The 25403-nt window shown below is 34.4% G+C and overlaps 2 protein-coding genes across 3 annotated transcripts; both read right to left on the bottom strand.

The window, feature by feature from the left end:
- Positions 1-844: 844 nt before the first annotated feature.
- LOC145613249 (histone-lysine N-methyltransferase ASHH2-like) lies at positions 845-18957 on the bottom strand. Of its 2 annotated transcripts, none has more exons than XM_081668322.1 (19): positions 18643-18957; positions 18423-18514; positions 15970-18179; positions 15629-15836; positions 12190-12347; positions 12011-12090; positions 11501-11632; positions 11290-11406; positions 11038-11130; positions 10202-10279; positions 9605-9661; positions 6723-7500; positions 6578-6633; positions 6335-6414; positions 5474-5556; positions 5316-5395; positions 4006-4085; positions 2971-3016; positions 845-2279 (listed from the first exon to the last, which is right to left on the bottom strand). In XM_081668322.1, exons 3-19 carry the CDS (start codon positions 18152-18154, stop codon positions 1170-1172), a joined length of 5421 nt encoding a protein of 1806 aa, XP_081524448.1. In that variant the 5' UTR covers positions 18155-18179; positions 18423-18514; positions 18643-18957; the 3' UTR covers positions 845-1169. The 2 variants fall into 2 exon arrangements, with proteins under 2 accessions (XP_081524448.1, XP_081524447.1); XM_081668321.1 differs by having other exon boundaries at positions 18423-18489.
- Positions 18958-22746: 3789 nt separating this feature from the next.
- On the bottom strand, positions 22747-25240 carry LOC145615418 (floral homeotic protein PMADS 2-like). The gene is made up of 7 exons (XM_081670491.1): positions 25053-25240; positions 24834-24903; positions 23962-24023; positions 23714-23813; positions 23485-23514; positions 23160-23204; positions 22747-22893 (listed from the first exon to the last, which is right to left on the bottom strand). Exons 1-7 carry the CDS (start codon positions 25238-25240, stop codon positions 22747-22749), a joined length of 642 nt encoding a protein of 213 aa, XP_081526617.1.
- Between the last annotated feature and the right edge of the window lie 163 nt (positions 25241-25403).

Genomic DNA, 25403 nt, shown 5'->3' with positions numbered 1-25403 from the left:
AAACACTAGCCACATCAGTATCAGGATTCCCAAAGACAAGTGTTAAAAAAGTCACAAGATACTAGTACAAGTGCTATAAATGGGTTTGATAGGAAGCGAACGACTTATCAGACACTGCTGACATTACTGTCCATGATTTTTGACCAATTTTGCGCAAATTTTTCCTCTAAAAGGTTAATTACTTATTCAAATGACACACTCAAAAAGTAACAATTTCTTTACTACTGTCACTGTTGCCTGGAATGCTAAACATTCTGTGCAATAGTATTCTTCTTCACCTGGTTCTGCTAAAGTTGTACAAGTTATTTAATGTTTGAATAATTACTAATAAGATGAACCGCACATTTCATGTTCTAACTTCTAATGGTGATGAGTCACTGCATGTCTATGTTGGTAAGGACAGATCAATATAAATTACTCAGTTGTGTAAGAGCTTTACAGTAAGAGGGAAAAAAAAAAATAATTAAAAAAAAAAAAAAAAAACGTGATTTTCCTTATGTCTTCTACAATGTGGGATAACTCAAATGTGGATTGTTCGTGGGATCTCATTAGTAAGGTGAAAATGATCGTTCGAGTACTTGGAAGACTAGCTATGAGCCTACGAATGGTAGTAATTTGTGCAACAGTTATTGAATTGTACATTACAGGCAAAGGACGTTTCTTTTTCTGAGTTGTATTGATTAAGGATGCTGTATGAAAGTAAATGCTATGCAGATGAATCACTATTTGGGTATAAAATCAAATACTGTAACTTAGTTTTGTTATCAATTTAGTTTACTAAAATAGGTGAAGGAATCTCAAAACAAAGTTCCAACTACATCAAATGGCAATCAACATAATGATAAAATTTTGAACATTCAATTTTGTATAGATGAAACTGTACTTTTTTACAATTCCAACATTGTGAAGATGCCTAAAAGTATATGAGTAAGGCAATGACCGGAATAATTATCCCACTCTATACAAGATTGACATCCAATTACAAAACTCCCTAATACCACCATCTGACCTTCACTGTTCCGACATGACACGAACCTAGCTTGAAGATGCAGTCTCAAATGAATCAATCAATCTCCATCAGTAAAAGGCAACTGGGAATGAAATGATATAAAATCAAGGAGCCTGTGAATGTTTTCCTAAAAAATCAATGAAATTAGATGCTGTAAAACCTAACAAGAATTGCCTGCATACTCTATACTACAATTTACATCAGCTAAATGCTGATCATTTAGTTCATTAGCTACCGTTTCCATATTTATGTCAAATGACCCGTTTCTGGGATGCGAGGGATAGTTCCCTTTGAAACCCCAACCATCCAAATTCCGAAGCCAAGGTGGCGGCCTTGGCTTCTGGTTGTTCCACTTCTTCTGTCGATTATGCCTCTTCCCTAAGAAATTTCGCAGGCCCTTTTCATGATGTAATGCATTCTGATTCGTGGCAACAGAATTTTGCACATTCAACAAGCTTGCCCCAGATGTACTCGGTATACCTTGGTCCCTTTGATCACCAGCATGGGAATGGTAGCCTTCCCTTGCTTCTTCCTGGACACCCATCAGACTCCTATCACGAGGATAAGGCGGAAGTGGTGGAAAGGGTTGAAAAGGCATGGCAGGAGCAATTGCCCAACTATCAACAGTTCCACAATGAAGAGTTCCAGATTGTTGTATGATGGACAAGGGAATGCCATATGCTACAGGCAAACGTGGATTGAATCTCTCCTGGAGAAGGCCCAATGGAACTTGGCACTGTAGAGAAGAAGAAAATCCAGGGGGACTATCATCAACAGGATCACGTGGATAAGAAAACCCAGGAGGTGCATCATCATCGGAGTTCTGCATCACGTCATCTGTTCCATTATTACTACGCTTGGATAAATTCTGAGCACCAGAGCAACCAATGTCCTCCTTTGCCTCGATAACTAGGGTTTGCCCCCCTTCACTAATTTCAACTTTAGGGCTTGTTATAATTTTCTTGGGTGACCTTGCAGGCTGATCCCATCTGCTTTTACGCTTCCGAGGTCTGCTAACAACAGTCTGGTTATCAGTAAACTGAGAACAAGAGGCCTCTTGCGTTCTAGCATCAGCAGGATTATTCGTTGTTCCTGATTGATCAGAAGAACTTATGCGTTCTGTTTCCATTGCTCCTTGCTCTCTCCAATGATGGCATGTTCCAAAATATCTATTAGAGTTTGAACCTCTACGAAACTCTCTCCTTCGATCCACTCGATTAAATTTTCGAGGAATCCACCTATCCCGAAAGTTCCGCGCAATTTGATGGACCTGGTGCAGCAGAATACTAGGGATCAAATTTTCAAAAAATAAATCAAATCCATGGACAACAGACTTGAGGTTTTTGCACTCAATGAGAATTGTTTTTTTGGATGGTAGAAGCTAGAAAGTGTTCCGTTTAGTTGGCATACCAAATTAGGTATGCAGAGGCATGTACAAATAAATGAGTACAGTAGGAGACCAAAACAAGAACACTGTCACTACACAGATTGGATCTTTTAGGAAATATGGTTCTGCCAGACTGCCACTGTGACTGTTAACATTTAGTCCCACAGGAAAGACACAATATGCATAGGACAGGAAACAATTCATGTAACAAAATGGACATATAACGTTAGGTCATAGAAGTGTCAATGCAAATGGTACCGCAAAACAATTGGTCAAGTTCCAACAAACAAACATATTGCACATATTTAGAATACAAAAGCCCTTTTTGTATAGCGCCTCATGGTGGTTATGATTGAGCCATATTATACTAATTTAGAATTATTCAGATCAAATTTGAACACCTTATTTCAGGTGAAAACAGGAAATAGCCTGTATCACAACATGAAAATTTTAGGCTTCTTTTTCTTTTTAAGATTAGCAAGACCAAAATAAATGTAGCACAACATATAAAGGGACTATGTAAAATAAAACATATATCACATCTATTATTCATATAAGAAAACAGGAACTATACCTGGTTATCCTTGTGATTTGTAAAGTACAATATGGATTCCCTCAAACTGCAGCAGATTGTTGAAGTTGTAATCAGCAAATTAAATATGACACAAATAAACACTTACAAAGGTTACTAAATTTCAATGGTATACATTCAACTTTACAAAAAATGTTGAGCACAGAGCAAGGAAGCAACAAGAAGATTGACTTGACAAAATGCATGAAAACAGCTAAAAATAGGGTTAGTAAATAGTAATTTACTTATAAAAAGATGAAAAAAAAAAAAATCAAATCAAAAGATAGCCAAGGCATTCAATCAATAACCATATATTCATATTAAACGTCTAAACTAAAGAAAAAATCACTAAATCAGAATCTCACTCCTAAACACAATAATTAAGCTGGACCTATTTTTAGTGACCTAGACTAACGAGTATTAGTAAACATTAATTTTCTTTCTACCACAAATGTCATTTCCAATGAAAATTTAATTTTATTATTAAAGTCTAGGAAATTTTTTTTATACAAAAAATGCCAAAGATCTTTTTTCACATATGGAGTACTATACAATACAGTATTCATTTTGGAAATTTAAAAAAATAAACTCAGCACGGCTTAGAAGATCACTTAGTTATTCGATAATTTCATGTACAAAATAACCAAAACCAGATATATGAGGTTCCACTTCAAACTCTTTCCTTGAGAAAACGGATATCAGCATTAAATCACATGAGAAACGAGAAAGTATTTGAAACCAGCACAATCTAAATCTATTCTTCATACCTCCTCTTTACAAGTTTACAGACTCTTATTATAATTATTGTAGATGAGTCACAACGGCCTATATAGACTACAGTACAGTCTACAAATAGAGGCCAAAAAGAACAGACCAATCTCAGGAAAAAAAATGTGAACTTATTGAAGCTATCAGTAATTCAGTACGCTTAATCAGAGAGCTTCGATTACACTTCTTTCACTTCTAAAGTTTCTAAACCCTTCATCAAATGCCAGAAAAGAAATTGAAAAACAAGATAATAAAATAATTTTCTCTGACCTCTCAACTCCAGGATGTACAGAATCTTCATTAATGCGATCCACAGTCAAAATCTCCTTCTTAGCCAAAAATTCCAAAGCCTGCAAGAACGCATCCCACATTGTTCAACAGATGCGTAATCCACATAAATTTAGACATAAAAAAGAAGCATACAATATCACGAGCTATAAGCAAGTAGACGACAGAAAAGAACTTGCTGCTTGGCAAGGGTTGCAGGTACATGGAAGCAACCTTAATTAACCAGTAAATGTCCTAGTCCAAACACAATTCAAGTTATGCATCATCCACTTGCATATAGACATAACTAAGAAGCATGCAATCTCAAATAAAACCTTTATAAAATAAAATAAATAAACAAACAGAAGCAGCAGGAGGGATAATCTCCAAGAGTACACAGAAGCAGCTTTATCCATAACCAGCTAAGCTCATAATTATTCAACAATGCTCAAAGATATGAACAAATCACTTAAACTTCATTTACCTCAGATTACAAAAACCCACAAAATGAGAGCAGTTTAAGGCTAGAAGTTTCAGATTTGCAATTACCTTTAGTTAAGGAAAACAATAATTTAGGATACAACAGGCATAGCACATGTAGGATTGAATGACTTCTCATTTGCTACTTTTACATATTAGCCTATTGTCAGCACAATATTACGTTCCCCATACGTATACGCTAATATGCTCAATAGTTTCTAACAAATCTACACTTAGATCCAGCTGCAACAAACAGCAGCGGTATAGGGTAATAGATACAGTGGTTTTTTTTTTTTTTTTTTCTTTGGAGACCAGATACAGTGCTTGATCTAACAGAAACTGTAGTCTGCTTTGAAAAACAAAAAATACCCAGTGACCCCCTATACAGGTCCGCTTGGGACTTTTCATGGTCTTTAAAACCAAAAATTAACCAATGAATTTGTCACAAATAATAGAAGTATACTCTCATGAAAGTACTTATAAGCATACAATAACACTTTAATGCTGAAATTCAGCATAAATTAAGCATTTTAGCAATCAAAATTTGTAAACTTTAAGTATACTCTCATGAAAGTACTTATAAGCATAGAAGGAAGACTCCTTGTTATATGTCTACTCATAATTTAAAGTACATCACATGACTGATATGGTTATTGTCTAGAATAGCTTCTTAAGGTATGCATAAAACTTTAGCCTTTAAGCTATTCTAGACAATAACCATATCAGTCATGTGATGTACTACAAAATTAATCAGATTCATGTATTGGAACCCAAATTTGTCAAAAATAACAGATTCACCATCTTTTATCAAAGACCAAAAGGTTTATACATACCTTAAGAAGCTTCCGTAAGATAGGGATCTTCTGAAAATCGCTTCTGTAAAGCTTCATCATATTATGTAGCATCTGCAAACCTGAAAAACAAAGAAGTTTCATGCATCATGGAATGCAACAAATGCAGGGCAGATGCTACATCAATACAAACAAGATACCGTTTTTGTTGATTATGTCCAAAAGCACCCCGCGGGATGTTGTTTTCAATATCGCGTCAAGTATCATTGAAAGATCTCTATTGCTGCAGCAAAGAAGAAAAAAATAGTGGTTCACAAACCCAGAACAAAGAGAGCAGAATCACAAACTCAATTCAAATCAAAAAATTAGTCAGAATAGCAATTTTCAGCCGAGAAATCTCCAAAATCTAATCTTAAATACAGTGTTGGCCATCTTACAGAGTCGTACAATCATGTACAAAAGAAGAAAAATCAACATCTAGTAAGTTTCAAGCTGAGATCAATTTCAGCCAATTCAATACAATTGACACCAAAAATTCCAAGACTGTTCATTTCATTTAACCCCAGAATATTAGCCACAATGTTACTAGCTACACCCCCTAACAACAATATTACTTGCTACAATCTAGAAGGAGCTCATGTGATTTAAAGAGAGATACAGAGGGATATAAAGAGGGACCAATGTGACAAGGACAAGATATTGTTGCACTTATTTTGAAACTTTTTAGAATGGGAAGTGTTGCAATAATATTAGAACAGAGGGAGTTAGTTAAAAAATCCCCTTCTTCAAATCGATATGGGATCAAATTCCAATTTGCCAACTCTAATAAACCAATAGCAGAGTACATAAAGTTTCCCTCTCCAAAGAACCAAACTTAATCCATAATATTTTGATATCTCAGTAAAGGAGATCAGACCTCATTGCCTGATATTGGAAGAATAACTTAAGTGACCAATACAATTAGAGATGTCATAATAGAAATTGAGAGAAAACAGTATTACACTGAGACAGATGAGAAATTAAAACAAGATAACCAATTCAACAGTTAAACCAAAACTCACCTCTGAATTGATCCCCCATTGCCACTATCACCAGAAGCTGCAGTTAGAAGCAAAAGTTTCAAGTAGCCTTTAGAGGCATCCTACAAGGAAAGAAAAGCAAAAAACAAACATTCAGCACCTGAATCCCAACAGTTTTCTTATCTATTTGTCTTCTTTCTTTGGTCATTTAAGGGAGGGGACTATCATTGTCAAGGACAAGAAGTGTTCAAACCGTATCTCAGAACAACAGTCAGTTAACCATACCTTCTTTTTGCAGATACCACCATCAGCATCAAGTAATTCGTTGAGCTTCTCTTCAACTGTGAGTTACATGAATTATTTAGTGAAAAGGTATTATCCATATGGTTAATCATAATATAAATTAACAAATAAATAAAACTAAACCTACCTGCTTCAAGATGACCATTGACAGAACCCTCCAGTAATTTCTTTGGCTTGTAGGACAAAATCTTTGATCTCTGGGCTAATAGAGGAGCCTTCCCAACATTGGCTGAATTGCTGCTAACTTTGCGGTTCTTAACAGATTTAGATGGACGAGAAATTTTCATGCGAGAACGAGGTCTGGCAATAGGTGGTTCACACTCAATGTCAACTTCAGACACCCTAATGTTAGACTCAACCGAACCGGATAAAGACTTTTTTATTGCATTATCCACATGCAGTAAATCCGATTCTGGGGAAGATGTTAGTGTGCTCGTATGTGCTGTTTTTAAAGTATGATTTTCTACAGCAGATATATGTTCAGTTTTCAAATTCTCAGGTCGCAAGTCTAATGAACTATCTGGAGATTCATGAACTGAGTCCTTTACAAGCACGGTATGTGATTGCCCAACGTCATCAATCAGAGAGTCCAATTTATTCACCATTCGTCCTTCAACTATAATTTCTGAATTCTTGAAAATTAAATTATCTTCACTTAGAGCCTGTTCAGCATCTAGATAACTGGATTTAGCCTTCATATCCTCTAGGGTACGGTCAATTCTACCATTCTCATCAATGACAACAGGTTCGGGAAATTCTTCATCTGAATCTCCTTGAACAATTACTTGTGTATTGAGTGGATCACCTCCAATATAACCCCGACACTTACGAGAACCACAGTGACATTTCTTAGCAGCAGCACCAAATACCCGTACATAGTTGTAGTCAAAAGTCAACTCTTCACCCTGCATGTCACGTTACAACCTTATGAATATTCATCATAGCAGATCACAAGTACATCAATGACATAGTTAACCAGAAATAATTAAGTTAAGAAGATCGTATTCTTCAGTCTATAGACTCTATGCAGTGCCTCTTTGATGTTCAGGGCTTCTTTTTAACCCTCACCTCCTCTTGTAAACAGGGTAAGACACTAGGCATCTTTTATTAAAACATACTTATATTGATCTACTCTCTAATAAATTAGTAGTAAACAGCCTCCTAAGAGGTCTAAACCCAGTAACCCACCAAAAGCGATATCTAAAAATGGTACTTCTTGTTGTCCAACTGCTTCCCATAGTCTGTCAAAACTCATCAGTTACACCAATCAAGATCAATGTAGCCATAGTGCCATACAGGTCAGGCGGTAGAAGATATCAAGCAGGAGTGTGAAAGAGGCAGGCAAACAAGTTTTTCACTGAAGCTGAGGAGCAGTAGGATTTATACTTGTATAGATACAGCAGGGATTGAAACTATGACATATATGGGTTGCCACAAGGTTAGAAACTTGGTCATAGGGTATATCTGATGCATGGAATCATTACACAGCCAATAACATTTCATCAAAACGATTTGGAAAATAAAATGACTGAAGAGAAACATGGGAAACAAAGTTCCCTTCACAGGGTACACGTTTTCCACTCATGATTGCAATATGTATGCACACTTTCTGGCAAAACAATAGAAGTTAAATAGAGGTAAAAATGATCTTTTAAACGTTGGCAACGCCAAATATACAGTCTATGGCAGCTAAGATCATTTCCCAGGCAAGCCAATGCAGATGATATTTATATCACCTCAATTACCAGCCCCTTCTCTATCTTGGAATGAGAAATAGAGCATTTACAATACCAATTACGGGTGACGGAGAATTAACATTTTGGGGGCACATGTTTAGGAGGAAAGGGGGAAAAAGCGGGCAAGGAAAAAACACGGATGATTCCCTGATTTTTTTTTTTAATTATGGTCATTTAACCATTCTCTTTAACACTATGTTTTCCCCATGACTCCCCTACCTCTATCCTTCTAATGGAATTATCCCAATCACCTTGACCAACATCTACCACCAAATGACCTTGAACAACATTCACAACCCCATCACACCATAGCACGGCCCAAGTCACCCAACCAAATATAACACCTCGAAAAGGTGAAAACCACCTCACCCTCCCCTAAACAACCCAGATCTCCAAAAAAACCCACGCAGCCACCCTAGAACCACCCCTAAAGTAATCCCACAACTACCCCACCCCACCCACCATTCACCCAATTATCACAAATCCACCAAACCACCGGACCCTTACGAAAGAGAGAGAGAGAGAGAAGGATGGCCACCCTCTATTGTTGTCGCCACGTTGCCGAGAAGTAATATAGGGTGGGAAGAAGGTGGTGTTATTCGTCGTGGTGGTCGTAATGGTAATGGTTTTCATTCCCTTTCTCCCTCTATTGCCACACAAATAAGTAACATTAGAGAATTTTTCTTTCCTTTCCTTTTATAGTCTATTTTATCCCTTTTCCCCTCACACAAACAAGTAACATTTGAGAATTTTACTTTCCTTTCCCATTATATCCCTTTACCCTTTTCCCTATCCCCCTCATGCAAAACCGTCCTACTTTCTACTAGTAATTCTTTATATTCCATTTTTCATACATGGGATAGTCATAAAGCACATTGCTTAGATAATAGAAGCACTAGATGCCAATTGGCTTAACTGTTTAAAGTAGGGTGGGTACCTATGAGTCTATGACCTAACATCAAATCCCATAGACTCAATTATAGCATAACTATAATGAGTGTCAACAGATACTTGGAAAAACCAAATAAAAATAAATAAAAATAAAAATATTTCCTTCCTTCCATCATACAAAGATTCAAAGAAAATAAAGAAGCACTTCCCCTCAGGCAATTCACTCAAGACACCAGTACAGAATAGGAGTAATACTACATAAAGAGCTGACATTCTACAGACAAACACAGTAATTGTGGTATACTATGTAACGACCACTTCATACTAATGGATTAGAGCATTAATAGGTTCATTTAATAGCAGAAAAAAAGGGGATAAGTACCTTCTTGATATTCCTCAACGCAAAGAGGCCAACACATATTTCTCCATTTACTACCCACTGTTACCAAAAAAAAAAAAAAAAAAAAATCATGTAGCTCGGTAAGAGGAAAAGGAGATAACAACACATTTTCTTTAGATAGACAAAAATTAAGATAATGCTATATTTAAACTTCAAGTAAAAGCAGAATGCAAACTTTAATACAAGAATTCAATGGGGGATAAAAGCAAGCCAAAAATAGGAAAATGGAACACGCCCAATGGCTTAACTAATAACTAAAATATGTACCATTCAACCAAAATTTCACACACCAAAAAGAATAAATAAATAAAAAGGGCAAGTCATCTTTTTCATATATTTATGACTCGTCACATTTTGAGAGTCCATCACGAAAAAAACACGTATAACTTCAGACAAATTACAGTTTTCAAATAGTTTAGAAGGTGCTAGAATTTTCACCAGACATTTATTATTATACAACAAACCTTAGATAGTCAGTAAGAGTACTTACCCCCATAAGGTAAAATAAATAAAAATGTAGAAGAAAAAGAAAGATCACACCACAGGTATAAAGAACAAGTTAGTCAAAAGTAAATTCACCTTCTCAGTACGACAATTAGGATCACAACTATGGTTAACAAAGCGACCTAAGTTTCCTTTGGCACTTGCATCTATAACCTGTGATTCAGGACAAAATGAAGCACATCAAATACATGACAGAAATATTACATATCCGTCAAGAACCTGCAACACATAAACTACAGAAATTTAACACTTAACAGAGACCTAGAAAAATAATCAAACTATTTCCAGTCCCATGGTTCCAAACCCCTGCCTCCACCAGCTTACATGGGCAGGGTATTAATCAAGAATAATACCTTCCAACAACATCGAAGGAAAGATGTTTTATCATCAACAAAGCAACATGCAATGCCCCATAAACTTTTAACTTGCAGTTTGCTAATGATACTGTTATTTTCTTGTCGGACAATCTAATTAAAAAAAATAAAAATGTACTTTTTCATATTTAAGTTTCTTTCAAGTCTTCTGATAATCATGGATATCTCAGTGCTTGGGTGTGTCATCAAGAGCTTGCCCATCTCTTACTTCAACCACCTTTTAGCAGATCTAGGAATGACTTTTAAGACTTTGGTGAGAGGGTTCCTGGAAAGCTAGGTAGTAATTCGAATCCCCCTATATTTTCCTCTACTTTATAAGCTTCTCACGAGTGTTACTAAGACTTCAATAATTAGATATAAAGGATGAGAGTATCTGTTGTATTATATCGGAGAAGTCAAAGGCAATTTGCCAGCTGTAAAAGGAAAGTAGCATAGGTTACTAGTACCTACAGCAACTGCATTAGTTGCTGTACACATAAACAAGCACACAGAAAGCATGGGGCCCATAAAGAAATTCACAAAAAGAGTAGTACGAACCTCGTTCCCATTCAGGGTCATAAAGTAGAAATGCTTGTGACCCTTAGCAGCATAATCTTTTTGCCGTGCCTCATAAGATTGCAAATCCAGCACCTAGACAAAAATAATGTGAGACTTGTTTCAATCAAACTCAATACATAAAACAGAGCACATACTCTTACCATTAATGACAGCTTTTTTTCTGAGGTATTATACTTTATATTACTAAATATATCGTTACCAAAAGAATAATCAAATAGTTCAGATATGTACCTCGCCAACATATTCAATGAGAAACTTCCCTTCAGAGATATTTTCTAAGACTTGCAATCCATAACCCTTTTTCCCACAACGAAACCAACTGAGCATGGCATATTGCTGTTTTTGAAACTGCAGGAAAATAGAATCTTCATAATATGTCCACAAAAGATAAAAATTTACCGTAAATATTAGCATGTAGCACTGTTCACAGACAAGCACCTACCAGCTGATTAGAACAAAGATCTCCACATGGGCAAGTTCCTTGAACACACTCGATGTTCAACATTCTATTCAAGCACTGACTACCACAGCCCAGCCGACCATCTACAGGAGGTTTGCAATGGCAAACCATTATCTGATTAAAAACAACAGTCAGACCAAATAAGAGAGGTAATTTATAGCACAAAAGGGTAAGGTAGCTTCACTGAATAAAAAAGTGCATACAAGTGAGTAGGACTGTAGGTGTAAGCTTCATTTAAAATTTTCCAGGACGTCACTTCAAATTTTATATTAAATCAAATAAAACTGGAAAAGGAGAAGAGCGGTTTCAGGGATATATATTCCCCCAGCAGAAATCACAATCAAACTGTTATATGCTTATATAGAAGTCAAGAAGCATCTAAATTTGTCAGCTTCCAATTATTGAAATCGAAACTGTCACATTAAAAAGTAGCAGCCTAGTATGACATTACAAGCTCACTAAAATTTAATAAGTTCAGAAATATCATCAAACCTCATCCATAGATTGGGCCTTGCGACTGCGGTGTAGAAACAAGTTAGACTTTATAAGCATCCAAGTTGAGGGCTGCAAAGCTGAAGGACAAAATGAAAAGAAGAGTAAATCCTAAAAACTATATAAACTACAAGAACTTTTGGAACAATTATATTCCACTAGCAAAGCCAAACAACAACCTGCTGATTGCCCAAGACCACCACCCTTGGAACCTAAGTGCCCACCACGAACATCTTCTTCATCAGATATTTGCAACTCAGCATTGATCTCAGCATTGGACTTCTCTTGAGGAATTGAACAATCAGCAAAAGCTTGATCTTGGTTATCCTTGCAAGTCCTATGACCAACATTATGATGAATAAAATATAGAAGAAAAGGCAAAACCACAACTAAACCCTTAACTGAAAAGCTATAAATATAATGCATGAGTACCAATTACCAGACAATAGCCAGTCACCCAATTCACAACCTACCGAGGATAAACCAGAAAATAAGTTTCTAAATAATACTTATTGAGGGTTCAGGTAAGATGACGATGGAGGTGTGAGAGTTCAGGTATGGTGAAGGGAAGGGAGAGGAGATAGGAAAGGAGGACTAAAAAAGGACCCTTAAAATTATTGAGGGTAAAATGACAAATTAACATCTAAATAATATTCAAAATATAAACATGTCCACTAAGTAGAAACTTCCCATAAAGTAATACATGTCAACTAAAAAAGAACGGAGGTAGTAGAAGATATGGTGCTACAAGCCTACAACTATTATGATTAGCCCAAACAAATACTTAACAATTCAAAGCATGAACATTTAAGCAATTCAATTTAGGCCTAATGAAGTACACAAAAAAAAATCTTCTCTCATACTCAGCGTACAACACCACCTCCCTCCTAAATAATAAAACAGATTGTTTTTCAATCCCGTGTCAAACTAAGGAATAACAAACAAATTTGTAAAGTTTTAGCATCACCAAAATAGAGGCAAAGAGCATTCGAAGAGGAATGAAAGAAATCGCAAGCGTCAAGCACACATTGTCATAGCTAAGAATCCTTTTCTCCAGCCTAATTTCAAGCTCATATCCAAGCTACTCCTCCAAGAAGGCAAGAACTACTTCATAAAATGCCAATTTTGTTGTCATCGCCAATACCATATTACTATTTCGTTCTTTTAATAGTTAATACCTTTACAATTGCTATCATCCCTATTACGCTTTGTATCACCTTATGGCCTTGTTTGGTAATTAGTTGGTAGCTGATTGATATAGCTTGTTGTATTAGCTGATTGTGTAAAAGTGTTTGGTAAATAGTTGTTAATTGTTAGTTGTTTTAATGTATTTAATAGCCAAGAAGCTAATTGTTCAATAAGCTTTGTTAAAAGAGTTTTTTTAGCACAAAATGCTCTTATAAAAAGCTATTTACCATATACCAAAATTAGCTTTTTTGTAAACCTCTAATAGGGCATAATTAGCAAAAAGCTCTTTACCAAACAAAGCCTATATAAGTTAACTCTTTCCTTTGAGAATTGAGATTTAAAGAACTCAGAGGTCAAGGTAGTCTACATCCTCCCTTCGCAGGACCTTCTAAATAATGAAAGATAAGGTGCTACAAACCTACAACTCTTTTGTTAAGCCAAAAGAGATACTTTACAATCCTTGCTTATGTTTAGGCCAAAAGGGAGCAAAAACAAATTACTCTCATATTCCGCATACAAACCAACGTTACATGGTACGTGAGACGGGAACAGGAACGGGGAACGTAGGCTAAAGAGTTCCCGGAATGTATGACTCTAGGTCTTGAATTTTTTAATTAAAATTTTCTTTTTTTTTTTTAAACTTTTAAATTTATTAGACTTTAATTGGAAAGTACTTCGTAATCAGCTATTAACCAAAAAATAAATGAAAAGTAATATTGTACACTATTATCAGTACATAACTAAAAACTAGGCACTAAAAATAAGAAGAAAAGATAAAAAAATTGTACATGAAGTAAAAACTGGGAGTATTGGAGAAATAACAAAAAAATAAATAAATAAATAAAAATAAATAAATAAATAAAAATTTAGGTTAGGGTTATTTTACTCATTTACAGCCATCAATGACCTTCTTCTTCCTTCACTCACTTCTCTCTTCATGATCCTCCATTAATGGAACTTGAAGCTTTAATTAAATCTAAAAAACTAAAGAAAATAGAATAGTCTTTTGCCCATAAATGGGTACTCTATCAAACACGAACCTGATCACGAACCACCACCAACCGTAACAAGTAAGTTCCGCGTTTCAGGACACGCGTCCGGGTTCGCAGAACCCTTCGTCGTCCCGCGTTTCGTGAATCAATGATACAAACACCATTTCCCTCTTAAATGGTATAAATTGATTGTTTTTCAATCGTCATAATGATAAATAACAAACAAAATTGCAAAATTATTAACATCACCAACATAGAAGCAAAGAGCATTCAAGTGGAATGACGGAGAAGGAAAACATCAAGCACACATAGTCATAAATAAATCCTTTCCTCAAGCCTTATTTCAAGCTCTAACTCCAAGCTACTCCTCCCACTTCATAATGCCAATTTTGTTACCATCAACAATGTTATTATTTTGCTCTTTATTAGTTATTGTCATTACAATTGTTATCACTTACCCCTCTTATGCCTTTTATTACCTTATGTAAGTGCTCTCTTTCTTTTAAGGTTTAGTGAGCAAAGAGGTCACTTCATAATGCCAATTTTGTTACTGTCAACAATGTTATTATTTTGTTTCTTTATTAGTTATTGCCATTACAATTGTTATCACATACCCCTCTTATAACCTTATGTAAGTTCGCTCTTTCTTTAAAGGTTTAGAGAGCAAAGAGGTCAAGGCAGTCCATATCCTACCCTTCACAGATTACCCTCCCTCCCCGAGTCCACCCTCCCCCCCCCCCCCCCCCCCACACACACACACACACCTCCTTACTAGGTAGGTGGTGATAATTTCCATAGATAAATCAATAATTACAAATGGACAATGTGCATTTGCAACATAAAAGAATTTGGGACATTACCATACAATCTTTGACTAAATGATAGCAATAAATGGCCCATCAATAACATAATATTAAAACAGACACCAAGAATGACACGTGTCACTTCTTGGTGCTATTTTTCCCTTTTTAACTTTTTTTCTTTATTTTTATATTCACTTCCTTAAAAAAAAATTCACTTTGTGTATAATTGTGATTCACTTCCTTAAAAACTATATTCAACTGTAGTATTCACTTCCTTAAAAAATATATTCAACTGTAGTATTCACTTCCTAAAAAAATATTCACATATTTTTCATATCTTTTATTTTATAAAAATCTTATATCTTTTACTTTTTGATTCGGAACTCAATTCTGGATATAAATTAAGAACAAAGTTTTTCAAATTCATTTTAAAATATGAGGATTATTTTTTTGGTAGATTGTGAATTAACATTATAATTCGTTATAAAATTTTGTAAAAACCGTGCGTGGCACGGGACTTAATTTAGTTACACATAAAATCCAGCTATGTACGGCTAGCATAAATCCAACAGCATATTATCACTAAATGCAATCTAGGTTTGTTTGTAAAGCGATTATCAGAAATATGACATTACCATCTGCAGTCTGTTTCTTCAATGGTATCTGCTAGGTTAGCAGGTATGCAACGCCACTTTAGACACTCATCACAACAAACCCATGCAAGACGAGGAGCCAAGGTCTGCTCCCCAGCTCCAGTTCGTACAGGATCTAAGCAACATGCATTCTCCAGTTGCACTTCATTGCTAGAATCTGTTCTTCCCACATCAACCACATCATGGTTCCCTGAAACAGTTTGCAATATCTTTCAGCTCGAAAAGCAAAGCTATAATCAAAAGATTCAAAAATAGGAGAAAACATATAAAAGGCACCAAGTAGAGAGAGCCAGAGAGAAACATAACCAATAAATTTTAGATACCTGTCCCTGGTTGGGCCCTTATCTTGTATGCCTCACTTAAAATGCCAGAATCCGTCACTTTGTGCTTACTCTTCAACTTATTTTTACCTTTCGGTAGGCTAGAAAGTTCTTTTTGATGACCAATGGCATCCGTGTTCTTAGACTTATTCTTGGGTTTCCCTTTGGCTCTTGAACCTTTGGAAGTTTTCGTTTTTTGAGTTTTATTGGAAGGAACCAACTGACATGAACTCCCAGAATTAGCAGATTCAATCCCAATGTTCATACTAGGACAAGTATTGATATCAGCACCATTTTCCAGACTTGAAGCCCAGTGACAACCTTCATCAACAACTGGCAACAACTCTGTTATAGCTAGCTCACTGCCAGAGGTGTTGCTTGGAGGATTTTCACTATCCCCATTTACATTGTCAGTAGAACAAACATCATTAACTGAATTCTGCAATTGAACACCTTTCGTAGGCACCTTATCTCTATCAGCACTATGTTGATACTCTAAAACAGGATTGCCTGCTAGACAGAGTTTGTCTTTCTTGTATCTTCTGCTCTTACTCTTTTCTGAAGAAACGGGGAAGCTGTGACTCTTGGGACAGGCATTGCCACAAGAGGCCCTCGGCCCAATAATAGAGTCAATTGCCTGGTCAATGACCTCTGAATCAGGTGATGTACCAGGGTCAGAAAACTTATCAGCAACGGAGCTGTCCCGCTTTTCAAATTCCAGTTGAGAACCATTTTCAAGACTACACTTGCCTGACTCAGAACAAATCTCTAGGTTTGAACCTGAAAACTCGACATTTGATGTAGAATTGATGCATGGCATTAATCCAGGCATTTCTCTGGGAACTGAACTATCCATAACATTTCCTCCAGCACTATCAATATAGGGACATGAACTCAGTCCCTTACCTTCATTAGAAGGCTGAAAGCCAGGTAGAGCATCAAACACTACAGGAGGCATGCCATCCACCTTACGAGACTCTTCCTTTTTCCCAAAAGTAACCTTAATGCGAATTGGACGAATAGGAGCTTCTTGTCTGTCCTCTGAAAAATTTGAGCTTGCAACCATCTTAAGCTTATTTTTCTTCCTGTTCTTTTGGCCTGCCTTCTTTTTTCTTGATCTTTGATCTATCATTAAGTTTACGGAAATCTCATTGCTCTGTTGAAAGTACTTTGACAATGTTTCTGACATCCCCCAACCAGATGAACAACTTGATCTACTCAAGCTAGTACGTTTTTTTCTTGTAGCCTCTGAAAGAAAATCAATGTTTCGACAGAGTGACACTTTAGAGGCCTTCTTTGTGCGTTTAGTTGCATTTTTTTCCTTTTGCACTTTCTGTACTGATTTTCTACTCCTAGAACTCCTTCGCAAAGGCAAAGAGGAAGTGTCAAGAGATTTCAACTCACACGTATCACCATCTGTTCCAGCATTATCCTTTTCTGTATAACCAGCTTGGTTAAAACTATCAACTGCACAGGTAAAATTAGGAGCAGTATCACAGCCCTTCAATCTAAATGTACTTGGCATCACCAAGCTCTTTGAAGATCCATTAACCACAGTTCCAGAATAAACAGCCTCTGCAAAACCTCCATCAGTGGCATTGCCACGGTCTGCTTTAGAATCTACCATATGCTGTGCTTCAGAACCACTCAGAAATGAGTTCATCTCACGCTCACATGGTCCCCCATCAAGACATAAGTTGTTCAAGCAGCATTTGATGTCTGATGCATCTCCTAATTCAGAGTCGTTATCATCGTGTTCACACTTACTCTCAGTAATCGGTTCAAAATCTGTATCAGGAAAAAAGCCTCCTGCATTTTCGTCTCTATGATCCAACTCAGACAAACCCTCATCAGAAGAGGATACCAAAGCAGTGTCCTTTTCAGCTCTAGGTTCCTGTAAACTAATGTCCAACCCTGAAACTGAAGTTGGCACAAGAGCCAACTCATCGAGCCTCTCACCTAAAGCATCACACCCGAGCTCCTCAGCGCCATCGGTACATTCTAAACCAGCATTATCAACAGAAGCCTCAGAATTCTTATCTACAGTCACAGGACTATCAAATGTTATATGTTTATCTTCCATCCCCAATTCACCTAACTCAACACCCGAGTCCGACAAACAATGCTGCTGACAGGCCCGTCCCTGAGCCAGTGCAGGAGGGGCGGCCGCCAAGAGGTCCAATTTCATAGTTCAATCTTAGCATTAAAAGGTTCTGCAACACATTAGCAACAAAACTTGATTCAATTATTAAAACAGGCTCAAAAAAATCACATAATTTTAGAAAATTTAATAATCAAACTAGAACCAATGGGTACAAATATTTTAACCCTGAATTAACTATATACTGACAATTAAATTAAATTAAATTAAATTAAATTAAATTAAATTAGACAAACAATTAACCCTAGATTGCGAAATTAACAATTATTATTACAAAAAGAAACAACCAACTAACCTCGGAAGCTGCATCAATGGAGGATGGAAATATCAATGGAGAACGTGGAGTCCGCTACAATGGGAAACTGAGAGAGAGAAGAACAAGTAAAGCTACAAAATTCCCAGAAAAATTTACACATAAATAAAAATAAATTAAATTAAATTAACCCAAAAATTAAATTAAAAAAAAAACCCCACAAAAATTACAACAAGAAAACAAAAAATAAAAATCTGGGTACCTGGTTTTGAAGAGAGAGAAAGATGAATTAAGTCGTTGAAGAAATTTTGCTGATTTTTTTTTTTTTCTATGACATTATTTCTTGAATTATTTTTTTAATTTTTTGGAGGTGACCTTAATTGAGAAGAAGGGAGGAGAGAGAATACGAGCAAAGGTGTGTCAAGTGAATAAAAACGGTTTATATGATGAAAAAAAAATCCAAAAAAATCCCCAAAAAAAGAAGAAGAAAAGTGTCCTTAAGAAGAAGGGCACTGAAGGAGAGGAGAGAGAAAGGGGGAGACTTTGCTCGTCGGTCCAAACAAGAACAAGACGACCTTTTTTTTTTATTTATCTAACTCGTATCCTTTGTTGTATGAAGATGAATGTGGGTGCAAAGAGGAGGAGGAATAATTGGGTACTTTAGGGAAATTCTTCCAAGTGTTTCATGATCGTTATGCTTTCTCTGGTTGTCTTTTTAAGGGTATTTTTATTGGTGATATTGAACTGGTAGATGGATCGGTTGGATTGGATTTGATACTGGGGTGAATTTGATGGTTTTGACACTGATTCAGCGATTTACTGAAGCTGACGAATAAAATGTGTTAAAATTCATTAAGTTTATAATTCGTTAAGTTCATACTTTCACCGTTTGTCTTTTTAAGGGTATCTTTAACGGTGAGATTGGATATAGTAAGATGGATGGGGCGATTGGGTTGGATTTGATATTGGTTGAGTTTGATATGGTTTTGACATTGTTGATTTACTGTAAATTGGATGATTTTTAAGGGTTTACTAAAGCTGGCGGATTCGAGGTGTTAAAATTCGTTAAAGCAGTTATGTTAAAGTTCGTTAAATTCGTTGAATGATATTACCTTATTGAAACATACAGTAACATATTGAATATTTATTTTAAATTCATGAGTATCAACTTACCAAATATAATATTCAGTAATTGTTGTAGTCAACATGACTTTGCTATTAACACTCGTGTGCAAGTTTAAAGACATTCATATTCATAAATTTGATGATTTAGGGATTTACTGGAGCTGGCGTATCAAAGGTGTTAAAATTTGTTAATTTAGTTATGTTAAATTCGTTGAATGATATTACCTTATTGAAATATGCAGTAATATATTAAATATTTATTTTAAACTTGCACACGAGTGTTTACAGCAAAGTCATGTTAAATACAACAATTACTGAAGTTATTATAATTGGTAAGTTGATATGAGTTTGTTAATCTGTCTTGCATGGACCCGGTCCACATTAACTTAATGTGGACCGAAGCCCATCAGTCCATTAGTGACATATACCCGGCCAAAAATCCATGGTCGCTCTTTTTTACTTCCTTGACTTCTTCCCTCTTGCTAACCTCTCAATCAATTTAGGGTAATTTTCTTTCTCTTCTCAAACAATTTTGGGGATTTCTTGGAATAATGGAGTACTTAATTGTAGATCGAGATTTTTTTTTTTTTTTTTTTTTTTGAGGAAAAGCTCCCGTACGTAGAGATTTGTTATAATCAGTTTTCATTTATTATAATAAGTTTTTATTTTTTATAATCAGTTATTTGGCATAATCCGTTTTGTATCAGTATAATTAGTTTTACAACTCAATTAGTTTGATATAATATCATCACTTTTATTTCTTATAATCACTTTTCATTTTTTATGATCACATTTAGTTTGATATAATCACTTTTTATTTTTTTTATAATCACATTTAGTTTGATATAATCACTTTTTATTCTTTTATAATCACATTTAGTTTGATATAATCACTTTTTATTTTTTTATAATCACATTTAATTTAATATAATAACTTTTTATTTCTAATAATCACATTTAGCTTGATATAATCACTTTTTATTTCTTATAATCACATTTGGTTTGATATATTCGCTTTTCATTTAGTTTACTCCAACTGATGATCGTTATCCTCTTCGTTTACTCCAATTTGATGAACTTCCACTTCTAATTATGACCGCCATTGTTGATTTTGATGAATTTCCTCCTCTCATCTTCACCATTGTTGAAATATAAATTAAATACAGAGAACATCAAAGGAGGAGATAATTAGAGAGAGAAAATTACTGTAATAATAATTTGTCACAGAGGAGAGAGAAAATCAAACTAAAAAGACAAAAGAAAGAAAGAGCTTTTGATTAAAGCTTCCAAAAAAAAAAAGTGTGATACTTACTCGATCCACATTAATATTAACGTGGACCGGGTTTATTTTAGTCTTTGTATGAGTTAGATATGAGTTTCATCTGTTAGCTTTAAGGTTATGTATGTTTTACTCACTTTAAAAAAAAATAAATACATATATATATATATTGGACAACGAAACTCTTATCAGCTCTCACAATCCTCTTTAACTACAAAATATTTGTCTTACTAAATAGCCGAGATATTTGCCAACTTTACTTTACCCAACAAAAAAAGGGTTATAAATTGGATGATATATATAGGGATATACTGATAAGGGCGGATAAGAGTTGTCAAAATTCGTTAAATTAGTTATGTTAAAATTCGTTAGACTATATCACCTTGTTGAAACATAGTATATTGAATTTTCATATTTAACTTACACGTGATATAAGTGTGAACAGCAAAATCATGTTGAATACAACAATTATTGAAGGTATTGTAATTGGTAAGTTGATATGAGTTTCACACTTTCACCTGATAGCATTATGGTAGTGTATGTTTTACTCATTTTTACTATACTCGTACATACTAGTATAAATATTGTAATTGGTCATCTAAATTATCAATTGTTGTTCTTGCCTAATTGGACAGCAACTCTGTTATTAGCTCTCGCAATCCTCCTTAATTACGAATTATTTGCCTTACTTAATTAAAAGTCGAGATATTTCATTCTATATGAACCTTCTTCTTGCCAACTTTAATTTATCCGATCTAAAAAAGGGATTAGATCTTTATCATATAGAAGGGGGAATTTGTGGTGTCACCGACTGTCTACCTTCATAATTTCATATTCGTAACACTTTCTCCCATTACATATGACAAAATTGTAAAAAAATTGGTCAAAATAAACAATTTTTCAAACTACCATAGCAAACTAGCACGTACATGTAAGGGCTAGTTTATCAAATGGAAAGCCCAATTATCATCTGATGCAATATCTATACCAAACCAAGAAGGCAAGAACCCATCACGTTTAAGTGCTTGGTTCTAAGGTGTAGAAGTTAATCATTTGGTTAGTGATCTTGATTTCCTTCCATAACCACTCTCCCCGTCCCTAATATTTTATCTTATTTGTCTTCTTACAGTTTTCAAGACTCTTTATAAAACGGTTTTATCTCCATTTTCATATGTGTAAAAGTAATAAAAGCTAGATATTAATAAATATCTACTGAGGATTGTTCCAACTTTAGAGGAGTACATAGTTCTTCTCAAAATGGTTCTTATTAATATATTTTTAACAGATTTGACTGGTTTTATAGTGCAACATGTCTTATTTCATTATTAGTTAGTTGTAGTTAAAAAAATAATATTAATTCTCCACCACTCTAATTAGCACCCACACCTCTCTTTAGTTCTCTTCACCTTAAAAAAAAAAAAATTATAATTGATACAATGGACGATAAAAATATTCAACATGTGGCAATTTTAAACAATTCATAACCACTCCATATTCATCAATGTCGGATCACATAATAACAAGGATCATGATTTTGCCTAATTAGATATTCTTATTTAATCCTATTAATTGTGTATTGCTAGTTTTAATTTTATTTATTGTAAATATCATATAACTTTTCTATCAGTGATTTAAATTACTTCAAAAAAAACAAAAATTTTAACATCATGCAAATAATATTTGCTAAGCCAAAATTGCTTTTGAATTACCAAGTTAAATTATACTACCAACAAGCTAATTAATGCATAAATTCACATAAATAACAGCACACTAGCTTAGAGTGTTGCTTAATCAGGAAGATCAAGGAAATAAATCCTTACACATTAAACAAACAAAACACACACACACATTAGCTAATTGCTAGAAGCATTTGTTAGGAATTGTCACATAATCCGACCCGTCCAGAATTTTGATATGAAGAACTAACGAACAGCAGCAGCAATTGAACTATTGAAGTTCATTTTACATCCTATCATGGAAGTTTGGTTGCATAGATAGTCCAAAAGGCGGTATCTGGTAACGATAGTCTCTATCCTGTGGATTAATGCAGACACCACCCTCCATTTCACCCATATCTCCTTCCATCACTTCTTGCTTGTGCTGACAGTGCTGCGTAGAGTATCGAAAACGATACTTAATTAGGGCATAATTTATACAAAATGCATACAACGAACTACTTTGACTTGTAATTGTGAACATTTACTAGTAGATTGTACGTAATCAAAGATTTATTATATTCAAATTTCAGGTTCATTAGACGTTCAAATTACACTATCAACATTTAACATAGCAACTAATTCTAGCAAATAAACGTGATCGGAGAATATATATGGAGGTAAACAAAATATCTAGGAGGTAGAAACTAGAAAGCTTACCAATACATAAGTGAGCTCCTTTGTCTCCTCCTCAAGCCTCCTTACCTGATTAATTTTTAAAAGAAATAAAGTAACATCAATATATTTTCGCTAAAAGAGAGTGAGGGATAGCTCAAGTGGTTAGAGCTTCCCTCCCGGTTCCAGGAGATCTTGGGATCGATTCTCACCCCGCCTTTGTGGCTCTTTAAACACCAAAAAAAAAATATATATATATTTTCGCTAAAAACATTCGTTCAGTAGCATTAAGCTAGAAGTGTATGTTCTTATAAGACTTAAATTAAACGACGAAACAAGATACACTATAAGAATTACACAATACACATACATTCTTCTGGAGCTTCCCGTAGATTTCCATCTGTTACAAAAAAATTGTAGTCCGTAATAAGTAAGACATACATGCTTATTAATTAAGACATACAACAAAAGACTATTTAGGTCAACCAAGATTATTATGCTGTGCGATTTTACATACTCTAGATAAAATCGCATATAAAACATGTGTAATTAAAGGGGTTTAATTAATGATTTTAAGAGAAATTTAGTAAGTTGCTTGCCTCCTTGTCGCGTATGCTAGTAATACCATGTTCAAGAGCATCCTCTAGCTGCTGCAATTCTGTGTATGGTAATGCTGTAATGTCCTCTCCCTTCAAGTGCCTAATTAATTTGAACAAACAAAATCGCGCTCAAACTAAGATTTTCCTTTAACTTGGTTTATCTTGTTACTAATTAATTAAGAAATTCTTGTGATGATTTTATAGAAATAGAAATAATTAAGTAGGATTTATCATAAATTCATAATTACCTGAGTTCAATCTGCATATTGTCATTCTCTTTCTTGATCCTCTCTATCTCATTGCTCAAATTCTGTGACCATTTACATCCATTATATGCCAGATTAAAAAGAATATGTTGATATAAAATGCACAAACTTTCAAAAATCTAATTAAAATAAAATACTCGTACACCATAATGTTACCAATTACGAGTATAAACAAATTAAATACGGACTAATAATTTTTTTTAAAAATCACCTATAAATTATCTACTCCTTAAAATTTAGATTTTCTAGTTAAGGCTACCCGTCCGTTCTAGATAATTAATTACTAGTGATAATTGCATATAAAAGAACAACATAACCAAAAAATAAAATAAATAAATAAATTTATAGTCTTGGGAAACATGTGGGAATTTCAACAAAATAAAATTATGATTTTTTTTTTTTTTTTTTAAAAAAAAAAAAAAAAAAAAAAAAAAAACTTGTTTAGTTGAAGAAGAATTATGATGAATTTCTTCAGTCGAAATAATAGGAAAAAAAATAATAAAATAAATAAAAAAAATTAAGAAAACTAGATCAGATCTGAAGGATGTAACATAACATATACAGATCTAGGGCATGCAGCTATATCTTTCCCTTTTGTCCAATAAACCTTAAAACTATTGTGAATAATAACCTATGCCATTTATAGATCTGTTCATATGATGAATTTTTTTATATTTCTTGCATATTTTAAGAAACCCAATAATTAAATTAATAATTTTGTTTAACAAAGTGCATATATATTATCCCCTGAATAAAAACAGCCACTCTAAAATAGATGGAGAAAAAATTATAGATTTATAAGAAGAAAAAAAAAAGGAAATTATATTCATTGAAATGAAATAAATTAAACTTACTTCATGTTTAGCATCCCAAAGTCTCTTCCCGTTAGAATTTCTGTGGTAGTGTTCAAGTATATCTTCCACCCTTTAAATCAAAACACAAAGGTTAAAAAAAAAAAACAAAAACATTAGTAAAATCAAGCATATATGTCAATAACACCTTTTGTCCAAAACTAATAATCACGTTGATAGTGTAATTTGAACGAGTAACAACGAGTATTATAGATGACTTACGAGGTAGTAGGGCTATGATAAGCATGCACTTTGCCGGTGTTAGTAATGATAACCAAAGAAACCTTAGCATCACAAAGGACAGTAATTTCAGAAGCTTTCTTGATGATTCCATTTCTTCTCTTTGAGTAAGTTACTTGCCTATTAGTTGTGTTTTCTATTCTTTTTATCTCAATCTTTCCTCTCCCCATTTTTTTTTTTTAAAAAAAACTTTGTTGTAATGAATTGAAGATGAAGAATAAAAATGAAAGGAGGCCAGAAATGAAGATGTGGTAATGAAGGTAAGAGGTGTGCCTTGATAAGGAAGGGTTTGAGGACAAGGGGGCTTTAAAAAGTTGGGAAGTAGGGTTTGGT

This window comes from Chenopodium album, chromosome 25 (assembly GCF_948465745.1).
Source record: "Chenopodium album chromosome 25, dcCheAlbu1.1, whole genome shotgun sequence".
NCBI classification, from domain to species: Eukaryota; Viridiplantae; Streptophyta; class Magnoliopsida; order Caryophyllales; family Amaranthaceae; genus Chenopodium; species Chenopodium album.
Note: the sequence above shows the minus strand (reverse complement) of the source record. Positions and strands in the feature narration are given on the sequence as shown.

Coding starts and splice junctions, on each gene's coding strand:
- LOC145613249 (XM_081668322.1), bottom strand. CDS start 18,154: ATGAAATTGGACCTCTTGGCGGCCGCCCCTCCTGCACTGGCTCAGGGA. Junction 12,091..12,189: donor TGGTCTTGGGCAATCAGCAG/GTTGTTGTTTGG, acceptor TTTGTCCTTCAG/CTTTGCAGCCCTCAACTTGG. Junction 6,415..6,577: donor GTGGTATCTGCAAAAAGAAG/GTATGGTTAACT, acceptor CTTTCCTTGTAG/GATGCCTCTAAAGGCTACTT.
- LOC145615418 (XM_081670491.1), bottom strand. CDS start 25,240: ATGGGGAGAGGAAAGATTGAGATAAAAAGAATAGAAAACACAACTAAT. Junction 24,024..24,833: donor TTTGGGATGCTAAACATGAA/GTAAGTTTAATT, acceptor AAATGGTCACAG/AATTTGAGCAATGAGATAGA. Junction 22,894..23,159: donor AGGAGCTCACTTATGTATTG/GTAAGCTTTCTA, acceptor TACTCTACGCAG/CACTGTCAGCACAAGCAAGA.